The 21705-nt window shown below is 49.7% G+C and overlaps 2 protein-coding genes across 8 annotated transcripts in view; one reads left to right on the top strand and one right to left on the bottom strand.

Annotated features, from left to right (window-relative positions):
• The window catches only part of erich3 (glutamate-rich 3), a 10881-nt gene extending 7068 nt beyond the window's left edge, over positions 1-3813 (top strand). For 3 of the 4 annotated variants that reach the window (XM_023815893.2, XM_023815895.2, XM_023815892.2), the window contains exon 14: positions 248-2841. In XM_023815893.2, coding sequence (XP_023671661.2) covers positions 248-2799 — 2552 coding nt within the window. In that variant the 3' untranslated portion in view covers positions 2800-2841. The other variant, XM_023815896.2, reaches the window with a different exon arrangement.
• tnni3k (TNNI3 interacting kinase) overlaps positions 1-21705 on the bottom strand; it is a 24083-nt gene extending 2378 nt beyond the window's left edge. Inside the window, exons 1-25 of one of the 4 annotated variants that reach the window (XR_002838795.2) lie at positions 21529-21705; positions 21149-21257; positions 20852-20937; positions 20568-20665; positions 20211-20321; positions 19969-20067; positions 19677-19815; positions 19227-19371; positions 18926-19030; positions 18720-18814; positions 18440-18589; positions 17988-18074; positions 17808-17864; positions 17614-17706; positions 17469-17526; positions 17192-17386; positions 16688-16792; positions 16485-16537; positions 16356-16408; positions 15718-15850; positions 15356-15465; positions 6028-6087; positions 5769-5938; positions 4450-4529; positions 4210-4356 (exon numbers count right to left, since the gene is read on the bottom strand). Coding sequence is in view for 3 of the 4 variants with exons in the window: in XM_023815899.2 (XP_023671667.1) it covers positions 4280-4356; positions 4450-4529; positions 5769-5938; positions 6028-6087; positions 15356-15465; positions 15718-15850; positions 16356-16408; positions 16485-16537; positions 16688-16792; positions 17192-17386; positions 17469-17526; positions 17614-17706; positions 17808-17864; positions 17988-18074; positions 18440-18589; positions 18720-18814; positions 18926-19030; positions 19227-19371; positions 19677-19815; positions 19969-20067; positions 20211-20321; positions 20568-20665; positions 20852-20937; positions 21149-21257; positions 21529-21568 (2508 nt within the window). In the remaining variant the exon portion in view is untranslated. Of the gene's footprint in view, positions 1-3966; positions 4357-4449; positions 4530-5768; positions 5939-6027; positions 6088-15355; positions 15466-15717; positions 15851-16355; positions 16409-16484; positions 16538-16687; positions 16793-17191; positions 17387-17468; positions 17527-17613; positions 17707-17807; positions 17865-17987; positions 18075-18439; positions 18590-18719; positions 18815-18925; positions 19031-19226; positions 19372-19676; positions 19816-19968; positions 20068-20210; positions 20322-20567; positions 20666-20851; positions 20966-21148; positions 21260-21528 lie in introns of those variants that run through there. The other 3 variants (XM_023815899.2, XM_023815900.2, XM_023815902.2) reach the window with 3 other exon arrangements.

Raw genomic sequence — 21705 nt, 5'->3', positions numbered from 1 at the left:
TCCTTCATGATACGATCTATGTCTCATCTGTACAGTCTACGATAATTACTGATTATACCTGAATGAGATCAGTATGATAAATAAATATATTTTAAAGTGAAATTTATATCATTGGCTGCTGAATTGTCTTACTGATATAGGAGTACATTGTACATCTTCCCTGCAAGCAGCTCTGCTCAGATCAGCTAGCATTTCTGTTATTTCTACCATCTTAATTGTCTACTCACCTTCCTCTTATGTGTTCCAGACATGGGGCTCTCTGCTGCCCTCTCTCTGCCATGGACGCTCTGTGCAAAGGCGCCAAAAGATCAGGAGGCATCAGCAGAGAGCCCTGAGACTGCAGCACTTCCTACAGAGCAAGCTGGATGTGAGGCACCAGTAAAGCAGGATACAGAAGACAACCAAACAGGCTCTCATTCAGATCTGGAAGTTGGAGATGGCCTGGAGCCTCTCCAGGAAGCTGAGGACCCCCTTCCTGATGCTGAGGTGAAAGACGAGGATGACGGTCCAGATGAGACTCAAAAAAAGAGGGAGACATTGGACAATGAGACTGCGGAATGGGAGCGGAACAAAGCCCATGAGATATCTGGAGAGGCCCAGAGTCCACATTCCGAGTCTAACTTCCTGGCAGTAGCTGAAGAGAAATCATGTGAGAGGGAAAATGATGCTGAAGATGACAAGTCTATAGCTGATCTGGTTGAGAATGAAGCAGAAGAGTTTATAGAGACAGATGAAAAGAAAAACAGCATCATCACAGAAGAGTGTGATGCGTCTGACAGAGGAGGAGAACCAGAGGACAAAGCTGAAGATGATGGGCCAACAGAATGGGACGAAGGCCAGGTCACATTAGCAGAAGAAGAGATCATGGTTGAGAGCAGTGTGGTCAGCAGAGAGAGCTGCGGAGGAGAGGAGGTGACGACAACACAGGACCAGGAGGAGGCAACTGTGGAGGTTAGGGAAGATGGACAAACTGAAGCCACAGAACAGGACATCACTGAGACTGCTGAGGGGGTGAGTGAAGAAGACAAGGGCACTGCAGAGAAATCCAGGACAATGGAGGCAGGGAATGAACACGATGACCAAGAAGATGGTAACATCATGAAAGGAGAGACAGATGAAGCAAAGTGTGGGACAGAAACAGTGAAGGATGAAGAGATAAATGATGAATTAGCAGGCAATATGGAAATGGAGGAAGGTGGGAGTGAAGTAATTGGTGGAGATAATGAAGAGGAGACTATGGAAGAAGTCCATGGTAATGGCACACAGGAGGACCAACTAAGCACTGTATCTAACACTGACGTAAAAGTGGTGGAAGCAATCAATGAGGAGAATGGAGAAGCAGAGGATGAAGGTGTACTCAAAGAAGCAGGACGTGATGGTGCAGAGGGAGACTCCGAGCTCAGGGTGGAGGATACTGAAGAATGTAACATAGAAGCTAAGCTAGACAGTGAAAGTAGAGTAGATACAGAAGCAGATGGACAGATAGATCAGAACCTAAGTGAGCAAGATGAGAACAAAGAAACAAACTCAAAAGAAGAGGAGAATGTGGAGAGACCAGAGGATTTGGAAAATAGCAATAATGCAGACCGTGTAGTTGAGGAAGAGAAGAACAAAGTTCAAGGAGAAGAACTTGAGGGTGAACATGGAGAAGGGCTGCTTGAGGCAGACCATGCAACAGATAGAGGAGGAGATACCAGAGATGACGAAGAGGTTATGGAGTTTGGAGTAGAATGTGAGGGTGCAGAACAGGTCAAACCTGAAATGGAGAAGGAGGTAAGCAGTATGAAGACTGAAGAAACAAAGTCTCCAACAGAAGAAAGTCTGAATGATACAGAAGAACCAGAGCAAGCAGAAGCAGCTGAGTTAGACGTTAAACAGGCTCCCCAAGATGACAATGATCAACCAGAAGAGGAACGTGATCCTGACCCTGATAAAATGGCAGACTCAGATCTGGATCCAAAGCCTGCTGACAGTGCGATGGCAGAAAATGAGGCCAATATGGGAGAGGGTATGGTTGATGAAAGAAAAGGGCATGACCTAGCCATGTCAGAAGGTCTGGCTACCACAACGAAGACAGTGGAATTTCATGGCCAGCAGGCTGACGAAGCTGTGGACCTCACAGCTGAAGACATGATAACAAAAGAGTGGAAGGACATTGACTCTGCAGAGGAAGAAAAAGGTGACCAGATGGATGAAACCAGGAGTAACTACCATGCTACACAATCTCAAGCTGATGACCAACTTGTGACTTTTCAGAACAAAAGTTCACAACCAATGATAGGACCTGATGAGGAAGAGATTAGTATAGCAGCTAATGGTGATGGCAGAAACTTAGAGGCCACAGGTCAAGATAGTGAGACGGAGCCTGAGCAGAGTGAGATCATGGTAATTACAGATCTGCCTTCACCTGAGGAAAGTGTAGCTCAGTTTGAGCCAGAGTCCAAAAATGAGGAATCAGGAGAACATAGAGACAGTAAAGGGACTTCAGATATAGAGGCAGATGAAGGGTCAGGTCCAGAATCAGAGGCTAGGAGCTCACACACAGTGAACCCTTCCCCAGCCCCCACTCACGGAGGCTACCAGCTGATGGTTGCTAGGGGCGGATGGAATGGGCAGCCATTCCCATTGAATGGGCAGCAGGGGAAGGGTCAGCTTAAGTACATACAGGCATTACCAGTAAACGCGAGTAGTCCCAACGCAGCACCAAGCGAGGAACCGCAGCATACTGGTGCTGAGGTATTTACTCTCAAAGATCTACCGTTTCCCACCATACAGATCATGATGGATTCCTTAGTCTGACTATATCACTACGATGATGACTGGTGACGCTCAAAATAATGTTATGCTTTTCTTTGCAGGATTATTGATTCCTGAATTGAAGGAGAAGGATCCGTATTTTTCAACATGAAGTCTTAGTTATTAGTTGCTCATAGGACAAAATAAATACTGCAGCATTTCCTTCTTCACTGTGATGTTCTTCGCTGACGTAGCATCAGACGCAATGTTAGCGTTAGCTTGGAAAACCACCACTGCATCTACCACCTGCTCAAAGCAACGCTAAAGTTCCACTGTTCCGAGTTTGCCAGCATGATGGAAGGAGATGTAGCGAGCTTTCAGCTGTACTGTGTGGCCTTCACACAGGTTCTAGCCCTCCTGTGAGCGTGCTGCTGAAAGGGCCCGTCGCTGTTCCCCAGAAACGGATACCCTGCTGCTGGTCTGCCTCACCAGGCAGGAATAATTAATGGCCTGTCAGCCCCTCCCCATGCCCCTGTGCACTCAGGACATCACACAGTAACGGGGCAGCCGTTAGGACCGCCCCCCCCCCCCCCTCAGGCCCATGGGAAGTGACGTCATGCAGCCTGCTGCCACTTAGCTGCTCAGCTAATTAGATTTTTGCTGTGATGACAGATAGTGTGAGGCACTTGCACTAGGAAATGAGCGCCATTGCCTAACGGGATTAGAGGTAAATAATGAACAGGCTCCTGCCTTCTGTGTGATTTGTTTGTGCTGCTAATGAAGGAGAGATATCAGAGCAGAGATGTATTTATTTTCATATGTCTTAATTGCCCTGGTGGCTAAAAATTAGCTTTGACTTCTATCAGAACACTGTGTTCTCTGTCCTTAGCCAAAATATTGCTGGTTATGATGCAGGAGAAACCACACGTTTGTTTAGACGATGAAAGTGTGGCAGTGTGCTGAGGCAGTGTAGCGTCTGCTCCTCTCAGCGCTTTTTCCTGAGAATGGAAGTCCACCACTGGCCAGAATTCCTAGGAAGTTTCTAAAAGGCCTTCATGGGTCTTTGTTTTAAATTGGAAGTACCTTGTTTTTTTTTTCAAATTTTTGGTGTAACTGTTTTTTTTTTGTTGTCAAATAAAAACTAACAATCCAAATGGTTTTTAAATTTTCTGTGTTGTCTAACAAAACAGGTCACTACTGCACAAAAGACTGCTTTTTAAGACAAAATAATAAAATAATAAAATGCGACTTTATTTCTTCTTCTAACACATTATTACTTTAAACATGTTGATTAGTTAAAAAGTGCAAAGAATAAGAAGAGCGAGGTACAGTAGTAAGGTAAAGCACACCTGGGTCATCTCTATGTGACACACACACGGAGAAAGTGGGGAATACATTTACTCTACAGTGACATCATTGTGGACAATCTGTGGTGGATTACATGCAGAAAATGCTTATAAACAGCAGACACACCACTCTGTATCACGAAGCCTTGATGATCACGGTCAGTGTCGGGGTTGACTCCCCGGGGACAGGCAGACGGTCAGTTACTGTCCTCGTAGCTGCCACCATTGCTGCAGGAGCGGAATCGCATGGTGCTCATGGGATCTGAAACGTAGCCTTTTGGGGAAGATTTGGTACGTCAGTGGCCTGTTGCATGTGCCTCATTCACCCCCTCTTTTTCAAAGGAAACTTCCAGAAGATATAACCCACCATTCCTGTCGATTGGCGGGTACTGCAGGTTCCTCCGCAGTTCATCCAAAGACAGGCCTTGGGAAGAGCGACGTTCCGTGCTGGAACACAGACACGTGGTGTTTGGGCCACAACCAACCCTCCACAAACACCCCTCTGCGTGGCCGATCCCACCCTCCTGCTGTAACCCTTCCTCTCCTGTTTAATAGATCTCAATGTAGACAATGTGTCTGCCAGACAGATACAGTGAAGCTGCAGCCATGTCTCTGCATCCATGGTCTCAGGTGACATCCTGGGAATTGAGCATGCCCAGTTCTCCAGTAACCCTACCCGCTGAGCCAACGCACCAGACCCTCATCTTTCATGTTTAGTCTGGATTTAGGACAGCAGGAGCTGGAACCTGGAGCCTGAGAGAGGCAGAGGACAGAGAACCTGAGGGCACAGAGGCTGAGGACAGAGAGGCCGAGGGCAGCGAGGCAGAGGGCAGAGAGGCGGAGAGGCTGAGGACAGAGAGGCCGAAAAGAGGCCTCACTCCCCCCCCCCCGAGACGACCGGCTGGGGAAAGAAGCTATCTGTGGGGTAAGTGTTGTGCCGTGTCCTCAGCTTTGCTGCATCAGCTGAACTACTGTTCCTCTGTCTGCAGGATGAATTAAAATCATTAACGTATTAGCAGAGACACTGTTAGATGTTAAGCTCCGTGCCTAGTACCCATCACTCCGACTGCGCCGTGCACGTTAACTGTCACCTGGCTACCTGTGCCCCTCACGAATGCGGCCGTAAGCAGACACAGCAGAGAATCAGCAGGGGCAACAGCATGCATGATTTATCACATTCGCTCTCTGGTGTTAGCCCGTCTCCTAGCAACACCAGCGCAGCTCTGGGAACAAAGCCAGGCCCGCGTCCCTGGGACGTGCCCCTTAGCACAGGGGACAGGTTCTTTAGCTGACTGCACATGGTGGCTCCATCTTAACATGTCCGGGCTCGATGTTCGTGCCCTCCTCTGCCCTGTTTCCAGCTGGATTGACCTGGGTGGCTGCTTGTTAAAACAGTCACTAAGTGTTACGGGTCTGCATGTTTCATGGGAACATGTCTGCTGTATTTATGCACTTTCCTACACATCGCTGACTTCATCACTCAAAAGCAGGCCTGTGGTGTGTGGTGGTGCATGACGTGTGTGATGGTGTGTGATATGTGATGGTGTGTGTGATGGTGTGTGATATGTGATGGTGTGTGATATGTGATGGTGTGTGTGGTGGTGTGTGATATGTGATGGTGTGTGAGGTGGTGTGTGACATGTGTGATGGTGTGTTATGGTGTGAGGTGGCAGACAGAGCACCCACCTTTGGGACCAGACTGCATAGGCGCGGGCATTGAGGGCATACTCCAGCTCGAAGCGTGAGCGCAGTGCTGCCACGTGGCTGCGGCCCGGCCCACCCCGTGCCACCAGGCAGTCTGACGAGGCGGATGGGGACAGTGACCCGCTGCTGTTACTGGAGGCTGGAGACATCAGCTGTGGGGGGGGGGGGGGGGGAGTGGGGTGAGTGTGCAGTCTCACATGGGACGTCTGCAAGCTGAGGGCCGTCTGTGCAGTTAACCTACCTCCACGTTGCAGAGACATTCCTCAAGTTTGGCGACCACCTCAGAGAACTCAGGCCTCTCCTGTAAGAAACACCATTGTTTGTTATTGTTTGTAGGCCCAGACACTTCAGGAAACACTTTTAGCTTAGGCTAAGTTTAATGCTTTTAGCTCAGGCTAAGTTTAATGGTTTTAGCACTTTGTTGATATAAACATAGATTTGGGGCCATAGCAACAAATTTCCCGCTTATCCTGAACGGGATCACCTACACTGGGTGCACAGGGCACAGGGGCCACCCGGGACGGGATGCCAGTGCATCACAGGGCACGGGGCAGGGGACACCCTGGACGGGATGCCAGTGCATCACAGGGCACGGGGCAGGGGACACCCTGGACGGGATGCCAGTGCATCACAGGGCACGGGGCAGGGGACACCCTGGACGGGATGCCAGTGCATCACAGGGCACATGGCAGGGGACACCCTGGACAGGATGCCAGTGCATCACAGGGCATGGGGCAGGGGACACCCTAGACAGGATGCCAGTGCATCATAGGGCACATAGCAGGGGACACCCTGGACAGGATGCCAGCCCATCACAGGGCACAGGGCAGGGGACACCCTGGACGGGATGCCAGTGCATCACAGGGCACACAGCAGGGGACACCCTGGACGGGATGCCAGTGCATCACAGGGCACGGGGCAGGGGACACCCTGGACGGGATGCCTGCCAATCACGGGGCACAGAGCAGGGGACACCCAGGACAGGATGCCACTGCATCACAGGGCACGGGGCAGGGGATACCCTGGACGGGATGCCAGTGCATCACAGGGCACACTGGACGGGATGCCAGTGCATCACAGGGCACACAGCAGGGGACACCCTGGACAGGATGCCAGTGCATCACAGGGCATGGGGCAGGGGACACCCTGGACAGGATGCCAGTGCATCACAGGGCACATAGCAGGGGACACCCTGGACAGGATGCCAGCCCATCACAGGGCACGGGGCAGGGGACACCCTGGGGCACCTTGGGGGCAAAGCCAATTGGCTTTGATAAACATGAAAACAGACTCTATGTTGCAGCCACACGCGCAGAGCTGCAGAGGCCAAGAGTGGTGATGCCTTTGACGCCGACAAGAAAGGGGGGCAGAGCGCATCCCCTGATATGGATGAGCAGCTGCAAAGCCGGGCAGCCATCTCTGTGACACACCATGAAAGGTGAGCCCCCTCCCACCCTCCGCATGGACAACAAACACACTTTACCGCAATATGCACTCATCAGAGCGCATGTCCATTAAAAAAGGCACTCACTGTAATACTGGACGCTAGCTATAGCTGCTCTATTACAACAGTGTAGTGATATACAGGTATCCGTCGACTTAGGTCCCATGGAGTAAGGTATATAGTGAATAATGCAGTGAGGGAGAGACGCCTGAAAGTGGACGTAGCAGGACGTTAGCGGTGCATCGCTTGGTGTAACAGCTGCAGGAAATTGAGCAGCACTACTGACTGCATAGTGACCCACTGTCCATATTGTAAGGCTGGAGGCCTTGCAGGCCCTGTCGGTCTGAGCTCTGGCAAGCCTGTAATGCTCCACCCAGTGTCCTGAAGCAAAGGTCCACCGGATCCGACAAGACTGGACCCAAATCACCCGATCACCACATCAAAAGGGACACCTCACCCCCACTGGGTGGCCAGAAGCCCGCACCCAAATTCCAGCGACAAGGCCTGGCTGCGTCAAGACACAGATGCATCCTACACTCGCTAACTCACACCAATACAGGAGGTATTACCCCAGACTAACATTAGGGACACACACACCCATGTTTGGTCTCGTTTGAATGGTCACAGAACGACGGGCACAATACTCTCAACCTTAAAGCAGCATGTTTTCACATAAGAGAAATATAGAAAGTAAGACTAAACCCACCAAAGTGGAGGATCTTGTCACATTCCTCCTTAAGCAATTTGATTGGCTGAGGGTCTGAGAATTGATAAGATCAACAGTTCTCCAGGATACACACACAAGATCAGAGCAGGCCCTAAAATAATCAATCACAACCTTTGATACAGTCTGTCACTTGGTTTGGAATAATTAAGGAAGAGCTCCAGAGTAGCACGGGGAGTCACTCTGTAATCAGAGCTCCCACATAGTGCTGTATGAATCTTCATCTGTAATCAGATATTTTCTGCAGTTACTATGTGTTCACTCAGCTGAGATATGGAATTGTTATATACTTTTAATTGGATTATATACTTTAGGAATTGTGGCCACATGTTAAAATTATTGGAATGCTATATTTGGTTAAATTGGTGTAATGTACACTCACCTAAAGGATTATTAGGAACACCATACTAATACGGTGTTTGACCCCCTTTCGCCTTCAGAACTGCCTTAATTCTACGTGGCATTGATTCAACAAGGTGCATGAAAGCATTCTTTAGAAATGTTGGCCCATATTCATAGGATAGCATCTTGCAGTTGATGGAGATTTGTGGGATGCACATCCAGGGCACGAACCTCCCATTCCACCACATCCCAAAGATGCTCTATTGGGTTGAGATCTGGTGACTGTGGGGGCCATTTTAGTACAGTGAACTCATTGTCATGTTCAAGAAACCAATTTGAAATGATTCGAGCTTTGTGACATGGTGCATTATCCTGCTGGAAGTAGCCATCAGAGGATGGGTACATGGTGGTCATAAAGGGATGGACATGGTCAGAAACAATGCTCAGGTAGGCCGTGGCATTTAAACGATGCCCAATTGGCACTAAGGGGCCTAAAGTGTGCCAAGAAAACATCCCCCACACCATTACACCACCACCACCAGCCTGCACAGTGGTAACAAGGCATGATGGATCCATGTTCTCATTCTGTTTACGCCAAATTCTGACTCTACCATTTGAATGTCTCAACAGAAATCGAGACTCATCAGACCAGGCAACATTTTTCCAGTCTTCAACTGTAAAATTTTGGTGAGCTCGTGCAAATTGTAGCCTCTTTTTCCTATTTGTAGTGGAGATGAGTGGTACCCGGTGGGGTCTTCTGCTGTTGTAGCCCATCCGCCTCAAGGTTGTGCATGTTGTGGCTTCACAAATGCTTTGCTGCATACCTTGGTTGTAACGAGTGGTTATTTCAGTCAAAGTTGCTTTTCTATCAGCTTGAATCAGTCGGCCCATTCTCCTCTGACCTCTAGCATCAACAAGGCATTTTTGCCCACAGGGCTGCCGCATACCATTCTGACATTCAGTTTGGAGTTCAGGAGATTGTCTTGACCAGGACCACACCCCTAAATGCATTGAAGCAACTGCCATGTGATTGGTTGATTAGATAATTGCATTAATGAGAAATTGAACAGGTGTTCCTAATAATCCTTTAGGTGAGTGTATATTCATTGAGAATAACCTGTGTTTTGATTACTTCTTGGCTGTCTGACTTTGCTGAACCTCTGCATGTTCCTCAGTGACTGGGGTTATTCTAACACTCTCTTGCAGCCTCTGACTCGACCCTGTTTCTCCGAGACCCGATGCGGCTGCCCAAGTTGAGTTACGGTGAATGCCGGCTCAGCCTCTGAGGCGTGCACACGCTGAGTTACGGCAGACATCTGCTTAACCTCTGTGGCCCTCACTAGCTCGGATTCGGCAAGTGTCAGCTGAGCCTCTGAGGCGTTATGGGTCGCCGGGTCCTGACGGGTATCTAGGCTGGCACTGTATTACATTGTAGTGATTTCCCTACTTCTAAACCTACATAGCAGATCCACGGATCGCCTTATCGGCCGAGGCGAATCCGATGTGCCCCATCGTCCGGGATTAGTGGGAGTTCAGCAATAGAAGGCACAGCCCAGAAGTAATCTAAATAACAGACATGTCATGACTAAACTTGCCAATAAAGATCTTTACTTAAATTGGAGTCAGATGTAATTTGGTCTTTACCTACAACGGGTAAGTAACTTTACAGAAGCGCTCGGAAGGATCCACGCGCATTTCAAGCCTTCGGCTGTCCAATTGGATTCCGCCATTGGGCCAGTGGACGGTTCCCCTACAATATCTAACCTGTAATACAGGACGCCTACAGTAATGCATGTGTGACCCACTGTCCATATGTAACCTGTAATACAGGACGCCTACAGTAATGTATATGTGACCCACTGTCCATATGTAACCTGTAATACAGGACGCCTACAGTAATGTATGTGTGACCCACTGTCCATATGTAACCTGTGATACAGGACACCTACAGTAATGTATGTGACCCACTGTCCATATGTAGCCTGTAATACAGGACCCCTACAGTAATGTATGTGTGACCCACTGTCCATATGTAACCTGTGATACAGGACGCCTACAGTAATGCATGTGTGACCCACTGTCCATATGTAACCTGTAATACAGGACGCCTACAGTAATGTATGTGTGACCCACTGTCCATATGTAACCTGTAATACAGGACGCCTACAGTAATGTATGTGTGACCCACTGTCCATATGTAACCTGTGATACAGGACACCTACAGTAATGTATGTGACCCACTGTCCATATGTAGCCTGTAATACAGGACCCCTACAGTAATGTATGTGTGACCCACTGTCCATATGTAACCTGTGATACAGGACGCCTACAGTAATGTTTTTGTGACCCACTGTACATATCTAACCTGTAATACAGGACGCCTACAGTAATGTATGTGTGACCCACTGTCCATATGTAACCTGTAATACAGGACGCCTACAGTAATGTATGTGTGACCTGCTGCTACAATAAGCAGATGTGATACAGATACAGTATCACAGGCCCACAATCCAAGCCTTCTTCCTTCTTTCTCTGTATCCTTGAGGTATTCTCATCGTTCTGCTGATATCTACAACCTACATGAAGTTCTGCACCTCATGTCCAGCCCAGTCATGCAGTATGTGCTCACTGGACATCACCATCTGCAATAAGCTCTCCAGCATCATAGGTGGGTGACCTCCGTCTAAAGCATCATCTTCACTGGAACGTCTTCACATTTCAGTGCTCATAAACCCCCCCTTCCTCGTTTGGTTTATAGTGGTTCCTGAGACCACAAAGGCTTTGATGCTCACAGATGGACGGATAACCTTGGTGGACAACAGCTCCTTGTCTGATTTATCCAACATGACTCTACTGGGACTGAGCAATAACGCCATCCTGGGGATTATGGAGAATGCCTTCCAGGACCTGAAACACCTCAGAATCCTGCTGTTAGACCACAACCACATCACGAGTGTCTCCATCCCGGATTCGGTCTTCATCCAGCTGCAGAGTCTTGAGATGCTACAGCTGGGAAACAATGCCCTCAAGGGTATCAATGGCAGCTGGTTCCAAGGGATGAGGAACCTCCTGACCTTGCAGCTCGAAGGGAACCTCATCACCAAGCTACCTGCCGGCACTTTCAAATCCGCCAGCCTGGACAAACTGGAGAGCCTGGACCTCTCTGATAACCTGATTGACTTTCTAGCCAAGGGCAGCTTCCATGGCCTTCCTCAGCTGCGCAGACTGGACCTGTCCAGGAACAGGCTGCGCAGCACCCCGGATGCCTTCTCCTACCTGACCTGGCTGTCTGCATTGAACCTGGACTACAATCAGTGGAACTGCACGTGCGAGCTGCAGGAGCTGGCCTCCTTCCTCAGCAGCTACATGCAGGCCCCAGACAAGGTGCTCTACAACGGACGCAAGCTGGTCTGCGTGAGCTCGGCCAACCCTGCCGTGCAAACTGTGCTGCAGCTCACAGAAGCCAACTGTGTGCCACCCAACGAGAACATCACCGTGTTGGTGAAGGCCGGAGGGGGTGTCGGCCTCGAGCGCTACGCTAGGGATGTCTCGCTGGCAGCCTGCCTCTTCTTTGCTGGTAAGCTACTGCCGGGCCTCACTGAGAGCTCCAATGAACGATCCGTCGTAAAGAGGTCTCTGCTGGTTTCTGGAGGACCAGGAGGTTTATTCTACCAGAGTGGCAACATTTTTTAAATGTTTTCCAGTGACCCTTATGTGACATTTATGTGTTCTCTACACTATATGTGTACGGAAGAAAATGAGGCATAGCGTAAGGCGTAGCGTAGAGCTAAAGGATAGTCTGAGGGGATTTTAGCTGTGTGACGACCCTGCTGGGTTACAGGTGGTGTGGGGCTGACCGTTGCTGCTCTTTACATCATCTACTGCAAAATGGAGAAGAGGAGTTTGAGGTCTTGGAGGGAGAGGAGCCTCGCTGCGCTGGAGGCAGGCGACACAGGTGCCGTCTCGCAGAGCCAGGGATCGCCGCAGTGCCGATTCACCGAAGACAGTAACGTGCAGATCCTCACCATCACTCACCCCGGGCAGGATGCCAAAGCGGCATTTCCCCAGCGGGAGCGGCAGCTAGCCTTCGAACCCGCAGCTAGAGAGAGGGCTCTGCCACACACAGAGCACTGCTCTCCGTGTTACCGCTGCAGCCCGCCAGCCGCCATGCTGAGAGAGCACGTCTGGGCTGATGCCGGCGGGAGCTTCAGTCCCACCCTGGCATCAGAGGCTGGGCTGAAGCCAAACAGAGGTACAGTACTGAAGGTCTGAGAAGGCGCTCCATCAATAGAGGGAGCTGCCTTCTCTTCGTGATTAAAATGACACTGTAATCAGTCTAGAAAATTATAAATAGCCAGTCATTTGTTCTACCAAGTCGGTTTAAGGTTTTAACGAATCAAAAAAGACAGTGAGAAAATGAAGGATGAAATGTGAATCATGGTTATACTGTGTTTCTAACTCTTAAAACCCGTGTTATGTTACAGACTACCGAGTTCAAAACCACTATGAGAGATCAAAAATTGAGCACCATGTCTTAAACAACCAGGAACGTTTCATGTGCCAGCGCCAAAATGCAGGATTGTCTGAGGAGAAGGACTTTGTTGGCCATCTGTCCACTTACCACTGGGATAAACCAACACAGAGCCTGCTGAACTCCAAGAGGGCAACTGGCAGCAGCTACAGATACCCTGAGGACAACAGCCTCAGATCCAAAGTCCAGAGCATTGAGACTCTACCAGAGTGCCTGGCAGTGAGCTGCGTGCACCGTCAGAAAGCATATGAGTACCGACTCTTGGGAAACCAGAGCGGGTGTAGGAGAGAGGACAGTATGACCCACACGCACCTTACAGAGAGACCATCAAGCATGGTGGCCAAACTCTACAGAGAGAGCAACCTCAGGAACATGAACAGTCATGTAGACACTCAAGGTCCAGAACATCAGCAGAGGAGAACTGGTCTGCATTTACAGCCGCAGAGAAACGTCACCTTTAACTTGACAGACCCAGACATATGTGTGCTGACACTCCCAAACAAGAAGAAACTGCAGGACAAGCCAGAGAGTCAAGGGCCAGTCGTGTGGCCCCCTAACAACGAGACCCCGAAAGATGAGAGATGGGTGATTCAGGACTGGACAAACAAACAGGACCTGAATAACAGCTTGTTGAAAGTAAAGCTCAACTTGAACCCACTAAAGAAAAGTCGAGTCCATCCAATTCATAAAAAGGAACTTCCAACTGGACAGAAGGCCTTAGGAAGAACTGAGAGACACAAAAAGACCAGAAATATCAAAAAAGAGGCTGATTTATGCCCAGAGACAAGAGAACCAGGATCTCGGATGAAAGTGCAGAAAGATAACAGGAATAAACCAGCAACAAGACAAGAAGCTTATGACAAGGTGCCCGGCCAAAGTCATCACCTTAGAAACAGGCCTAGACCAAAAGGGAAATCAGCCAGACTGAAGGATGGCATGGAAATAACCCGTGGTGGTGCTACAGAAGTGAAACGCCCACTAAACAACAAACACGGACAGGAAGCCTTATCAGTAAGGAATACAGTTGGATGTCAGACACACCCAATGTCAGAGGGAGAAGAAGATGGAGCCGGGGTCTTCTCTGCACAATCCAAGAAAAGAGAGATGTCAGAAAATGCTGTACAAGAAGTGTCAGCTAGTGAGACTCACCATGCAGCACCACTGGGGGTAGGAGAAATACCCAATGGACACCGTGAAACCCCTATTGAATTTGTAAAAGGATCTTCTGAAGATGAAGGAGAACTGGAGAGTCCAGATCTTACCCAAAGACATTCATCTGGCTCACACACACCTCCCGAAAACCCATCTCAAAGCTATTCCAATATGAACTCAACAGACAGAGCCGATGACCGAGAAAAAGAGCACATGGGTGAAGACCCTGACCAGGCCTTCAGAGCACTAAACCTTCTACCGCAGAAAGAACACACCGACACCTCAGCCAACCAGGAAGCAGCAGAAAGCACAGACAGGAGAGCGCTTGGGGCCACAGGAGTCTCTGATAAGGATGAACACAGAGACAGTATTGTAATGGACAACACTCAGAGCGGCGGCTTGCTTGAGCCCGAGTCCATGGAGCCTGCTGCTCTCAGCCCAGCAGAGAGTGCAAGAGCAGTGCTCCTGGAGACTGAGGGTACAGATGCTGTATCTGAGTCGCTCTGACATAGGAGCCCTGTCCAATCACAGGGGAGCCCTGACCGATGACGGAGGAGTCCTGTCCAATCACAGGGGAGCCCTGACCAATGACGGAGGAGCCCTGTCCAATCACAGGGGAGCACTTGCCAATGACAGAGGAGCCCTGTCCAATCTCAATCAGGGGAGAGCCCTGTCCAGTCACAGGGGAGCCCTAATCAATAACATAGGAGCTTTGCCCAATTACAGGGGAGCCCTGCCCAGTTACAGGGGGAGCCCTGACCAATAACAGAGGAGCCCTGCCCAATCACAGGAGGCAGGCTGATGCCAATCTTGATGGCTTGAACATCCTTAATAATAGCATGAAGAGCAACAGACTGCAGGGTGCACTTGAGAAGATAATCTGAAATGCCTTCCAACATGCTCTGTAGATATCAGAGCTCATTCAGATATAGAAATAAATCTCCTGATGGTGACATCCTGTTCTCTATTTAGTCTGTCATTCAACAGGCCCATCAAGGCCATCACTTGTGCCCAGGAGGAAGCTGATATGATGAAGAAATGAAACACAGGCAGACAATCACTGGTATAACCCACAACTGTCTATGAACAACTCATCTGACTGATATGTGATAGGCCCCTTATCCAGGGTAGCAGTTGGCTAGTTGGTCATGTTGGCTTTATCTTATTTTATTTAATTTTATTCTATATCAAAAACAGATCAAGTAACCCTGACTGCTTTTTGATGAATGGTGACTCACTGAACACACAATGCCAAGTAAAGTTTGTGCCAGACATTAAGTGTGACACATGTGGACATGGAAGGATTTTGAAGCTGTGAAAATGGGCAGATAGTGAAAGACTCTGGCCCTGATGTGACATGAGCAGGGGGTCCCCACCTCTGGGCAGACATTCCAGCCTCGCATCAGCAGGGAGGAGATTGGCTTTGGGATAGAGTAGCCGATGGGCGGCCGGATGTGGTGGTATGCCATGTCTGCTGCTGCTGCCGCTATGGACATCATAGGGGGAGACGGTCATTAAGAAGCATGATTAAAGTTAAATAAAGCTGACATTCGTGTCGATTTGCTGGTGTAGGTTTGCATTGAGTCCAGATATTGTGGCAGTTTTAAATAGATTTATGTGAACGTGTTACTCAGAGGAAATATCAGGTTATACTCGGTTGCTATAGTTCAGAACACATAAAAAAGGATTCAGGAATCCTCTGGATGTAACGAGAAGCAGTGGCAGGGGAGAGGAGTACCAGGTTTGAGGTGAGCGAATGGAATCTCTCCCGTCAGAAGCTCCCAGAGACACAGGGCGTAGCTGAACATGTCGGCCTTGACCGTGTATCGTGTGCACTGCGTGAACACCTCTGGCGCCATCCACCGCAGGTTCTTGGAGGTCAGCCAGAGAAGATGGTCATCAGCACTGCCCTCGTGCTCCTATTGCTTTCATGTGCATGCCTAAGGCACCGATGGTAACACACCGATACTAACGAACTAACTATCGAAGTTAACATGTTGATGCTAACACACTGATGCTATCACGCCAATGCTGACACACCAATGCTAACAGACCGATGCTGACATGCCGATGCTAACAGACCGATGCTAACACGCCAATGCCTACAGACAGAGGCTGACTCGCCAATGCTAACACACCGATGCTGACATGCCGATGCTAACAGGCTGATGCTAACACGTTGATACTGACACACTGATGCTAAGACTAGCACGTCGACTATCGTGTGTGGCAGCTGAGTAAGGTTGCAGGGCACCTCTACGTGTCCAACATACATAATAACGATACAGCTCCATACCTCTACGAATGGATTGATAAATCAGTTTTAACAGCAGCGTTATGCTGACTGATAATATAACAAAGAAAAGAAGAACAAACCCCAGGCTGTTTGGTCATGTTGTCCATGTCCATTGACATGAGGAAGCGAGACTCTGCAGAACGGGACAGACGGCACGATGAGGGACTGAACATCAGGGCTGGAAAGCTCGCAGAAACGGCCAGCTTTACCTCCAAAATCAGCCACCACAGCATGGCCGTCTTCATACAGCAGGATGTTATGGCTGTAAGATATGATATTACAGGCTGTCGACTTGGTAACGAGCACACATTGTCATGTATTTACATAGGAGTCATTAAACACTGTAGAACGGTTTCTGTATCACAGCAGAAGCATCAAACGACCCATGGGTACGTCTGCCTCCCCAAGGCACCTGTTGAGGTCTCGATGAATGATGGGCTGTGTGAGGTTGTGAAGGTACTCCATGCCCTTGGCCACGTCGATAGCGATGATGAGCTTAGACTGCAGGTCGATGATCCTGTTCATTAGAGAGTCATTATAGCACCGTGCACACAGATCAATGGCCGCTGTCACGGACACCTGCACTAACGCTAATGAGGGCCTCACCTTCAGATGAAAACAGCAGCTAATCTGATTAACAATGTATTTCAAATTTAGTCTACAGATATGACAGTGTAAATGATTAAGCTGCTGCAAAGATACAGAGATAAATAGCAGATAATGAGTGAGATGACTGGCCTTTAGCATCAGAGATTAGCTTTAAGCTATCACTAAGCACACTCCTAGACCCACATACAGCCAACAGCGAACCTCAGCCATACACAGCTGGATTTCCCAGGTATCTAGCATGAAGAGACAGCATTAGCTGCCCAACATCAGGAGTGTGTGGGTGGGGTCACCGCAAGGATGTGCTCACCTCTTCTGTTCATGCAGCAGGGAAAACAGGGACCCCCCCGACACGTACTGGGTGACTATCGCAAACTGGCTGGGGTCATCCAAGCAGGCCCCCACAAACTGGATTACACATGGGTGGTTCAGCTGGCACAGGATGGACACTTCTCGGCAGAACATGTCCACGTCAGACTTCGAGCAGTAAGTGTTAGCTCGGTACCTAGTTAGCAAACCGAGGCGGGTCAGATTCTGCTGAGGTCTCGCTTGGTCTGCAAGAGCTCACATGGATGGGCAGGATTTACCGCTTGATGGCCACTATTTTGTTGCGGCATCGCCCTTTGTAGACTTTCCCGAAGGACCCTAAACAAGGACAGAGCCTGTGCTGTCATGATTTGCTACAAGCTGGTGTGCAGGTGTGTGTGACAGAGGCAGCCCTGGCGAGTTTACCTGAGCCGATGATCTCGCTGAACTCCAGCTCGGACAGCTGCAGGTGAAAGTGGGCAGGAAGGCTGGCACGCAGCAAGAGGATGTCGGCCTTCTCTGGAGGCAGAAACACAGGTTCTGAGATACCCCTCATGCTGACGAGCGACTTGGGAGCGGCAGCAGTGAGTGGTTAGTTGTTAGCGGTTAGCGATGGCTACCTTTAGTCAGACTTTTGATCTTTCCCAGAGGGGAAGGCACAGAGACATAAGACCCATCTGTGGAGTGTGAGAGGAGCCTTATTTAAAGGTAGCATCTTCAGCACAGAGATGGCAAGAAAGCAGTGAATCAGAGTTTAGTATAACTAAGAGGAAGTTAGCTAAGAGAAAGCAATCTCTCACCCCCTCCAGGCTGTGAATACTCATTGCAGGGCGACTCCTCCTGAGGCCGGGTGTAATGCTTTAGCAGGGTGACGATGGCGTCGTGACCTGGGGGGGGGGACTGGCAGAGGGTCACTGACTGTGTCTGGCTGCCCGTGTCGCTATGCTAGGTGCTATGCTAAGTGCTATGCTAAGTGTTGAGCGGTGCCCTTACACATCTACACTGAAGCTAAACACCTAACTAAAGCCATATTGAAGTATATTTTTCTGTGTGTGACTCATTGCCCAGGCTTATATTGCACAGAATTTTAAATGTAAATGAGTAAGTAATGCCGACCTCATGTGGGTTTTGGAAATCCTTTCGTCAATAAACAGTTGTCTGGTGTTTGGAGGGATGGTAACTGTCGTTCATCCACGGGAGCGTGCCAATAACCCCCCCCCCCCCCCGTGGTCTGGGGTCTGGACCCCCCCACCTTTCTCATAGGCCCACATCAGACAAGTCTGCTCATCCTTTTCCCCGCTGGACCGGCTTGGGTCGCATGCCACCAGGTTCATGTCAGCACCATTGTCCAGTAGGAACTGGACCAGACGTATGTGGCCGTGGAAACAGGCGCTGTGCAGTCCTGTACGGGGGGGGGGGGGGGGGGGGGGCATGAGACAGGAATGCTGGGTACTCAGGAGAGCTGAGGGCTGCTCTCGTGTGACCTCATGTCGCCAACGTGCAGAAACGCCAAACCAGCCCTACCCCATTACCTGTGTGCCCATCCCTGCCCTGGTGATTAATGCTTATTGCATTTTGGTTGAGAAGGAACTTCACTGTCTCCAGACTTTTTCCATAGGTACATGCACTGTTTGCAGAGAAAATAAAAGCATTCAGATCAGGAAAAATGTGTTCTGATAGGTCAGTGGCGATCTTCAATGAAGGGAATAGGACACAGTTAGGCCGGCCGCAAAGATACCTATGAAAGGCTGTTTCGCTGAAGATGTTCTCCTTGGACAAACTCTCGGTGCCAGACAGTTGGATGATCTCCTTCGCTGTATCAAACTTCCCATTGTAGCAGGCGCTAGTGTCACAGTGTCACGAGCACAGTGGGACACCAATACCAAGTCACAAAGACGAGGGAGAGAGAAATGTCAGTATCACATTGCCGTAACTGTGCACTGCACATTAAAAGCAGCAGGGGGCGCTGCAGAGTAGAGAATTTAACAGGATTTATGACCATCTGTACATCCGGCTGCTTCCCTCAGGGGTGCACTCACAGGTGGAGCGGTGTGTCCCCGTAAATATTGACTGAGTGAGGCTGCACATCGAAGTTCCCCTGCAGCAGATACCTCACCACCTCATGGTGCCCAAAGCGTGCACAGAAATGCAGGGGGACGTGGTCCTCGTTGTCCTGGGCATTCACTGAGAGAGAGACACGACAGGGACCAGTGCAGCACACCGTGAAGAGACCTTTCACTATTAGAGTTATTGTTGTGCAGCAAATGTTCTATCTGGAATGGGGTGACTGGAGATTCTCAGGTTGGACATCTGTGCACTATGACGACTGTACATGCCCTGCTGTCCTGCTCTCCTGTATCTCCTATGGTCCTTCTCTTATGGACCAGCAGGCTTTCTTCATCACTTTACTGAGCTGGAATAAGCTTTCTCCCCCTCCCTGGAGACTAGGCCTCTTTTTCCTCCTACTCACCATGGAGGCCAGGTCTTACCATCAGCCCGGGTGCCTCCCTCCATCAGGAGTTTGATGGTGCCCAGGAAGCCCTTAGCAGCCGCCAGGTGCAGAGGCCGGTCCCCCACCTCACCACTGACATTTACGTCGGCCCCAAACTTCAGCAGCAGCCTGGTCACCTGCCAACGTGGGGGTCTGCATTGTTAAGCACTGTCACCTGTCAATGTGGGGGTCTGCATCGTTAAGCACTGTCACCTGCCAACGCGAGGGTCTGTGTCGTTAAACATGGTGGGAGCCCACCTGGCTGAGGAACATCCCTCACTCCTGCTCACCTGTTCATGGCCGTAATATGCCGCTATGTGCAGGGGTGTGAAGAAAACAGCATCCTGGACGTTGACATAAGCGCCATGTTGGAGGAGAATGTCCACGACCTTGAACACAGAGCAGGATAGTGAAGTGATGCTTGGATTAAAGGAGTTTCGCTTAGTGTTAGTGTTGGGGTTAGGGTTAGGGTTAGTATGGCACACGACTACATTGAGGTCTGCTCTGTCTCCGTGGGATTCAAGCTGTTCACCTCATGGTGCCCTGCGATGGTGGAGATGTGCAGGGCCGTTAGCGCGCCGTAGCCCACCTGCTGGATGTCGGCCCCCCCGTGCAGCAGAGCTGTCACAAGCTCTGCGTTGTCCTGCAGCACAGCACAATACCCCTTGTCAGCCCTACACCATGTCTCTGACCTAGAACAGCTACTCCACTCTTCATTACTGGGCTGCATCATGGACGTTAGCAGCAGATAAGGTAAACAGAGTCTGTTTGCAGTACTGCAGTCCTTGCAGCTGTTTCTGGGAGAGCAGTTTGTGTTCCCATCCATGTCTGTGATCTCTTGAGTCCATGTGGGTGACGCAGGGTCTCCATGGCCGGCGATCTCACCCACCTTGTAGACCGCCAAGTGCAGAGCAGTGAAGCCATTCCGAGTCAGGCGGGAGGGACGCAGCCCTTTTAGCATGAGAGTACGGATGTGGGACTTGTTCCCTGCAACACAGAAGTAAATACATCTAGTCTGGCTAGGCCAATCCCAGTTAACTAGTCTACTAGGATTAATCTACCAGACTAGCTGGGTCTACTAGGATTGCTATTTTAGCTGGTGGGAAATAGACTGTAGTGTCTCTGATTTGGCTGCAGGGCCCTGCAGGTTGAAGGTGGCTGAAGCTGACATACCCCCGCATATGCAGCAGAGATGCAGAAGAGACAGGCCGCTCTCCGTGCGGTAACTCAGGTTCACTTTGCTGAAGGCCTCGTCGGAGCTGCCATGTGAACATCATGGATGGAGAGCTGGTGAAGAGCATGACCGATCTCTGCAAAGCTTCAAATTCATTTGAGAGGGCGAACGAACACACAGCATGCCCATAACATGTAATTCATGGTCATTATTAACTTTATGTGATTAAGAGGTTTACTAAGAAAACGACGGATCTAGAGGCAGCCACGAATGACGCCGGAGCGAGGAGGTCACACCTGAAGACGTGCTTCAGCTCCATGAGCTCGCTCTCTTTGATGCGCAGATCATCGCCGAGCCTCTCAGTTATCACGGCGTACGACTCGCTCACTTTCTTCTTCCACTCATCTTCAGAAAGACATGTAATGTTCGCAGTTAACAGAGAGCTTGTTAATGCCTTGTCAGTCAGGATAACATATGGTGCAGCCAGGGGTTAAACAATACCGTACATAGTACAAAAACACAACGGGAGCATACATGGAGGGCAGAACATCACTGCAATAAAGGAAAGAACATGTTCCTATGAATATGACATGCAAGTGACATTCCTGTCATCGGATGTCTAATTTCGGAATCTGGATCATTCTATACAAAGTCACTGTGGTGTTCAGATTCCTACCTGTACAGGTCTGGGTTGGCCTGGATTTGTAATTCCCCATCGGCTCGTACGCTGTGGACTGTTTCTCAGTGTTTCGGTGGTCAATAGGACAAAAACAGAAACGCAATACGGGGCTGTGTTCCGCAGCACAAAGCCAGGCAGCTGGCGGCCCCGGGACAGTGGCCACCCCCTAAAAAT

Source organism: Paramormyrops kingsleyae, chromosome 21 (assembly GCF_048594095.1).
Source record: "Paramormyrops kingsleyae isolate MSU_618 chromosome 21, PKINGS_0.4, whole genome shotgun sequence".
In the NCBI taxonomy this organism is placed as follows: Eukaryota; Metazoa; Chordata; class Actinopteri; order Osteoglossiformes; family Mormyridae; genus Paramormyrops; species Paramormyrops kingsleyae.
Note: the sequence above shows the minus strand (reverse complement) of the source record. Positions and strands in the feature narration are given on the sequence as shown.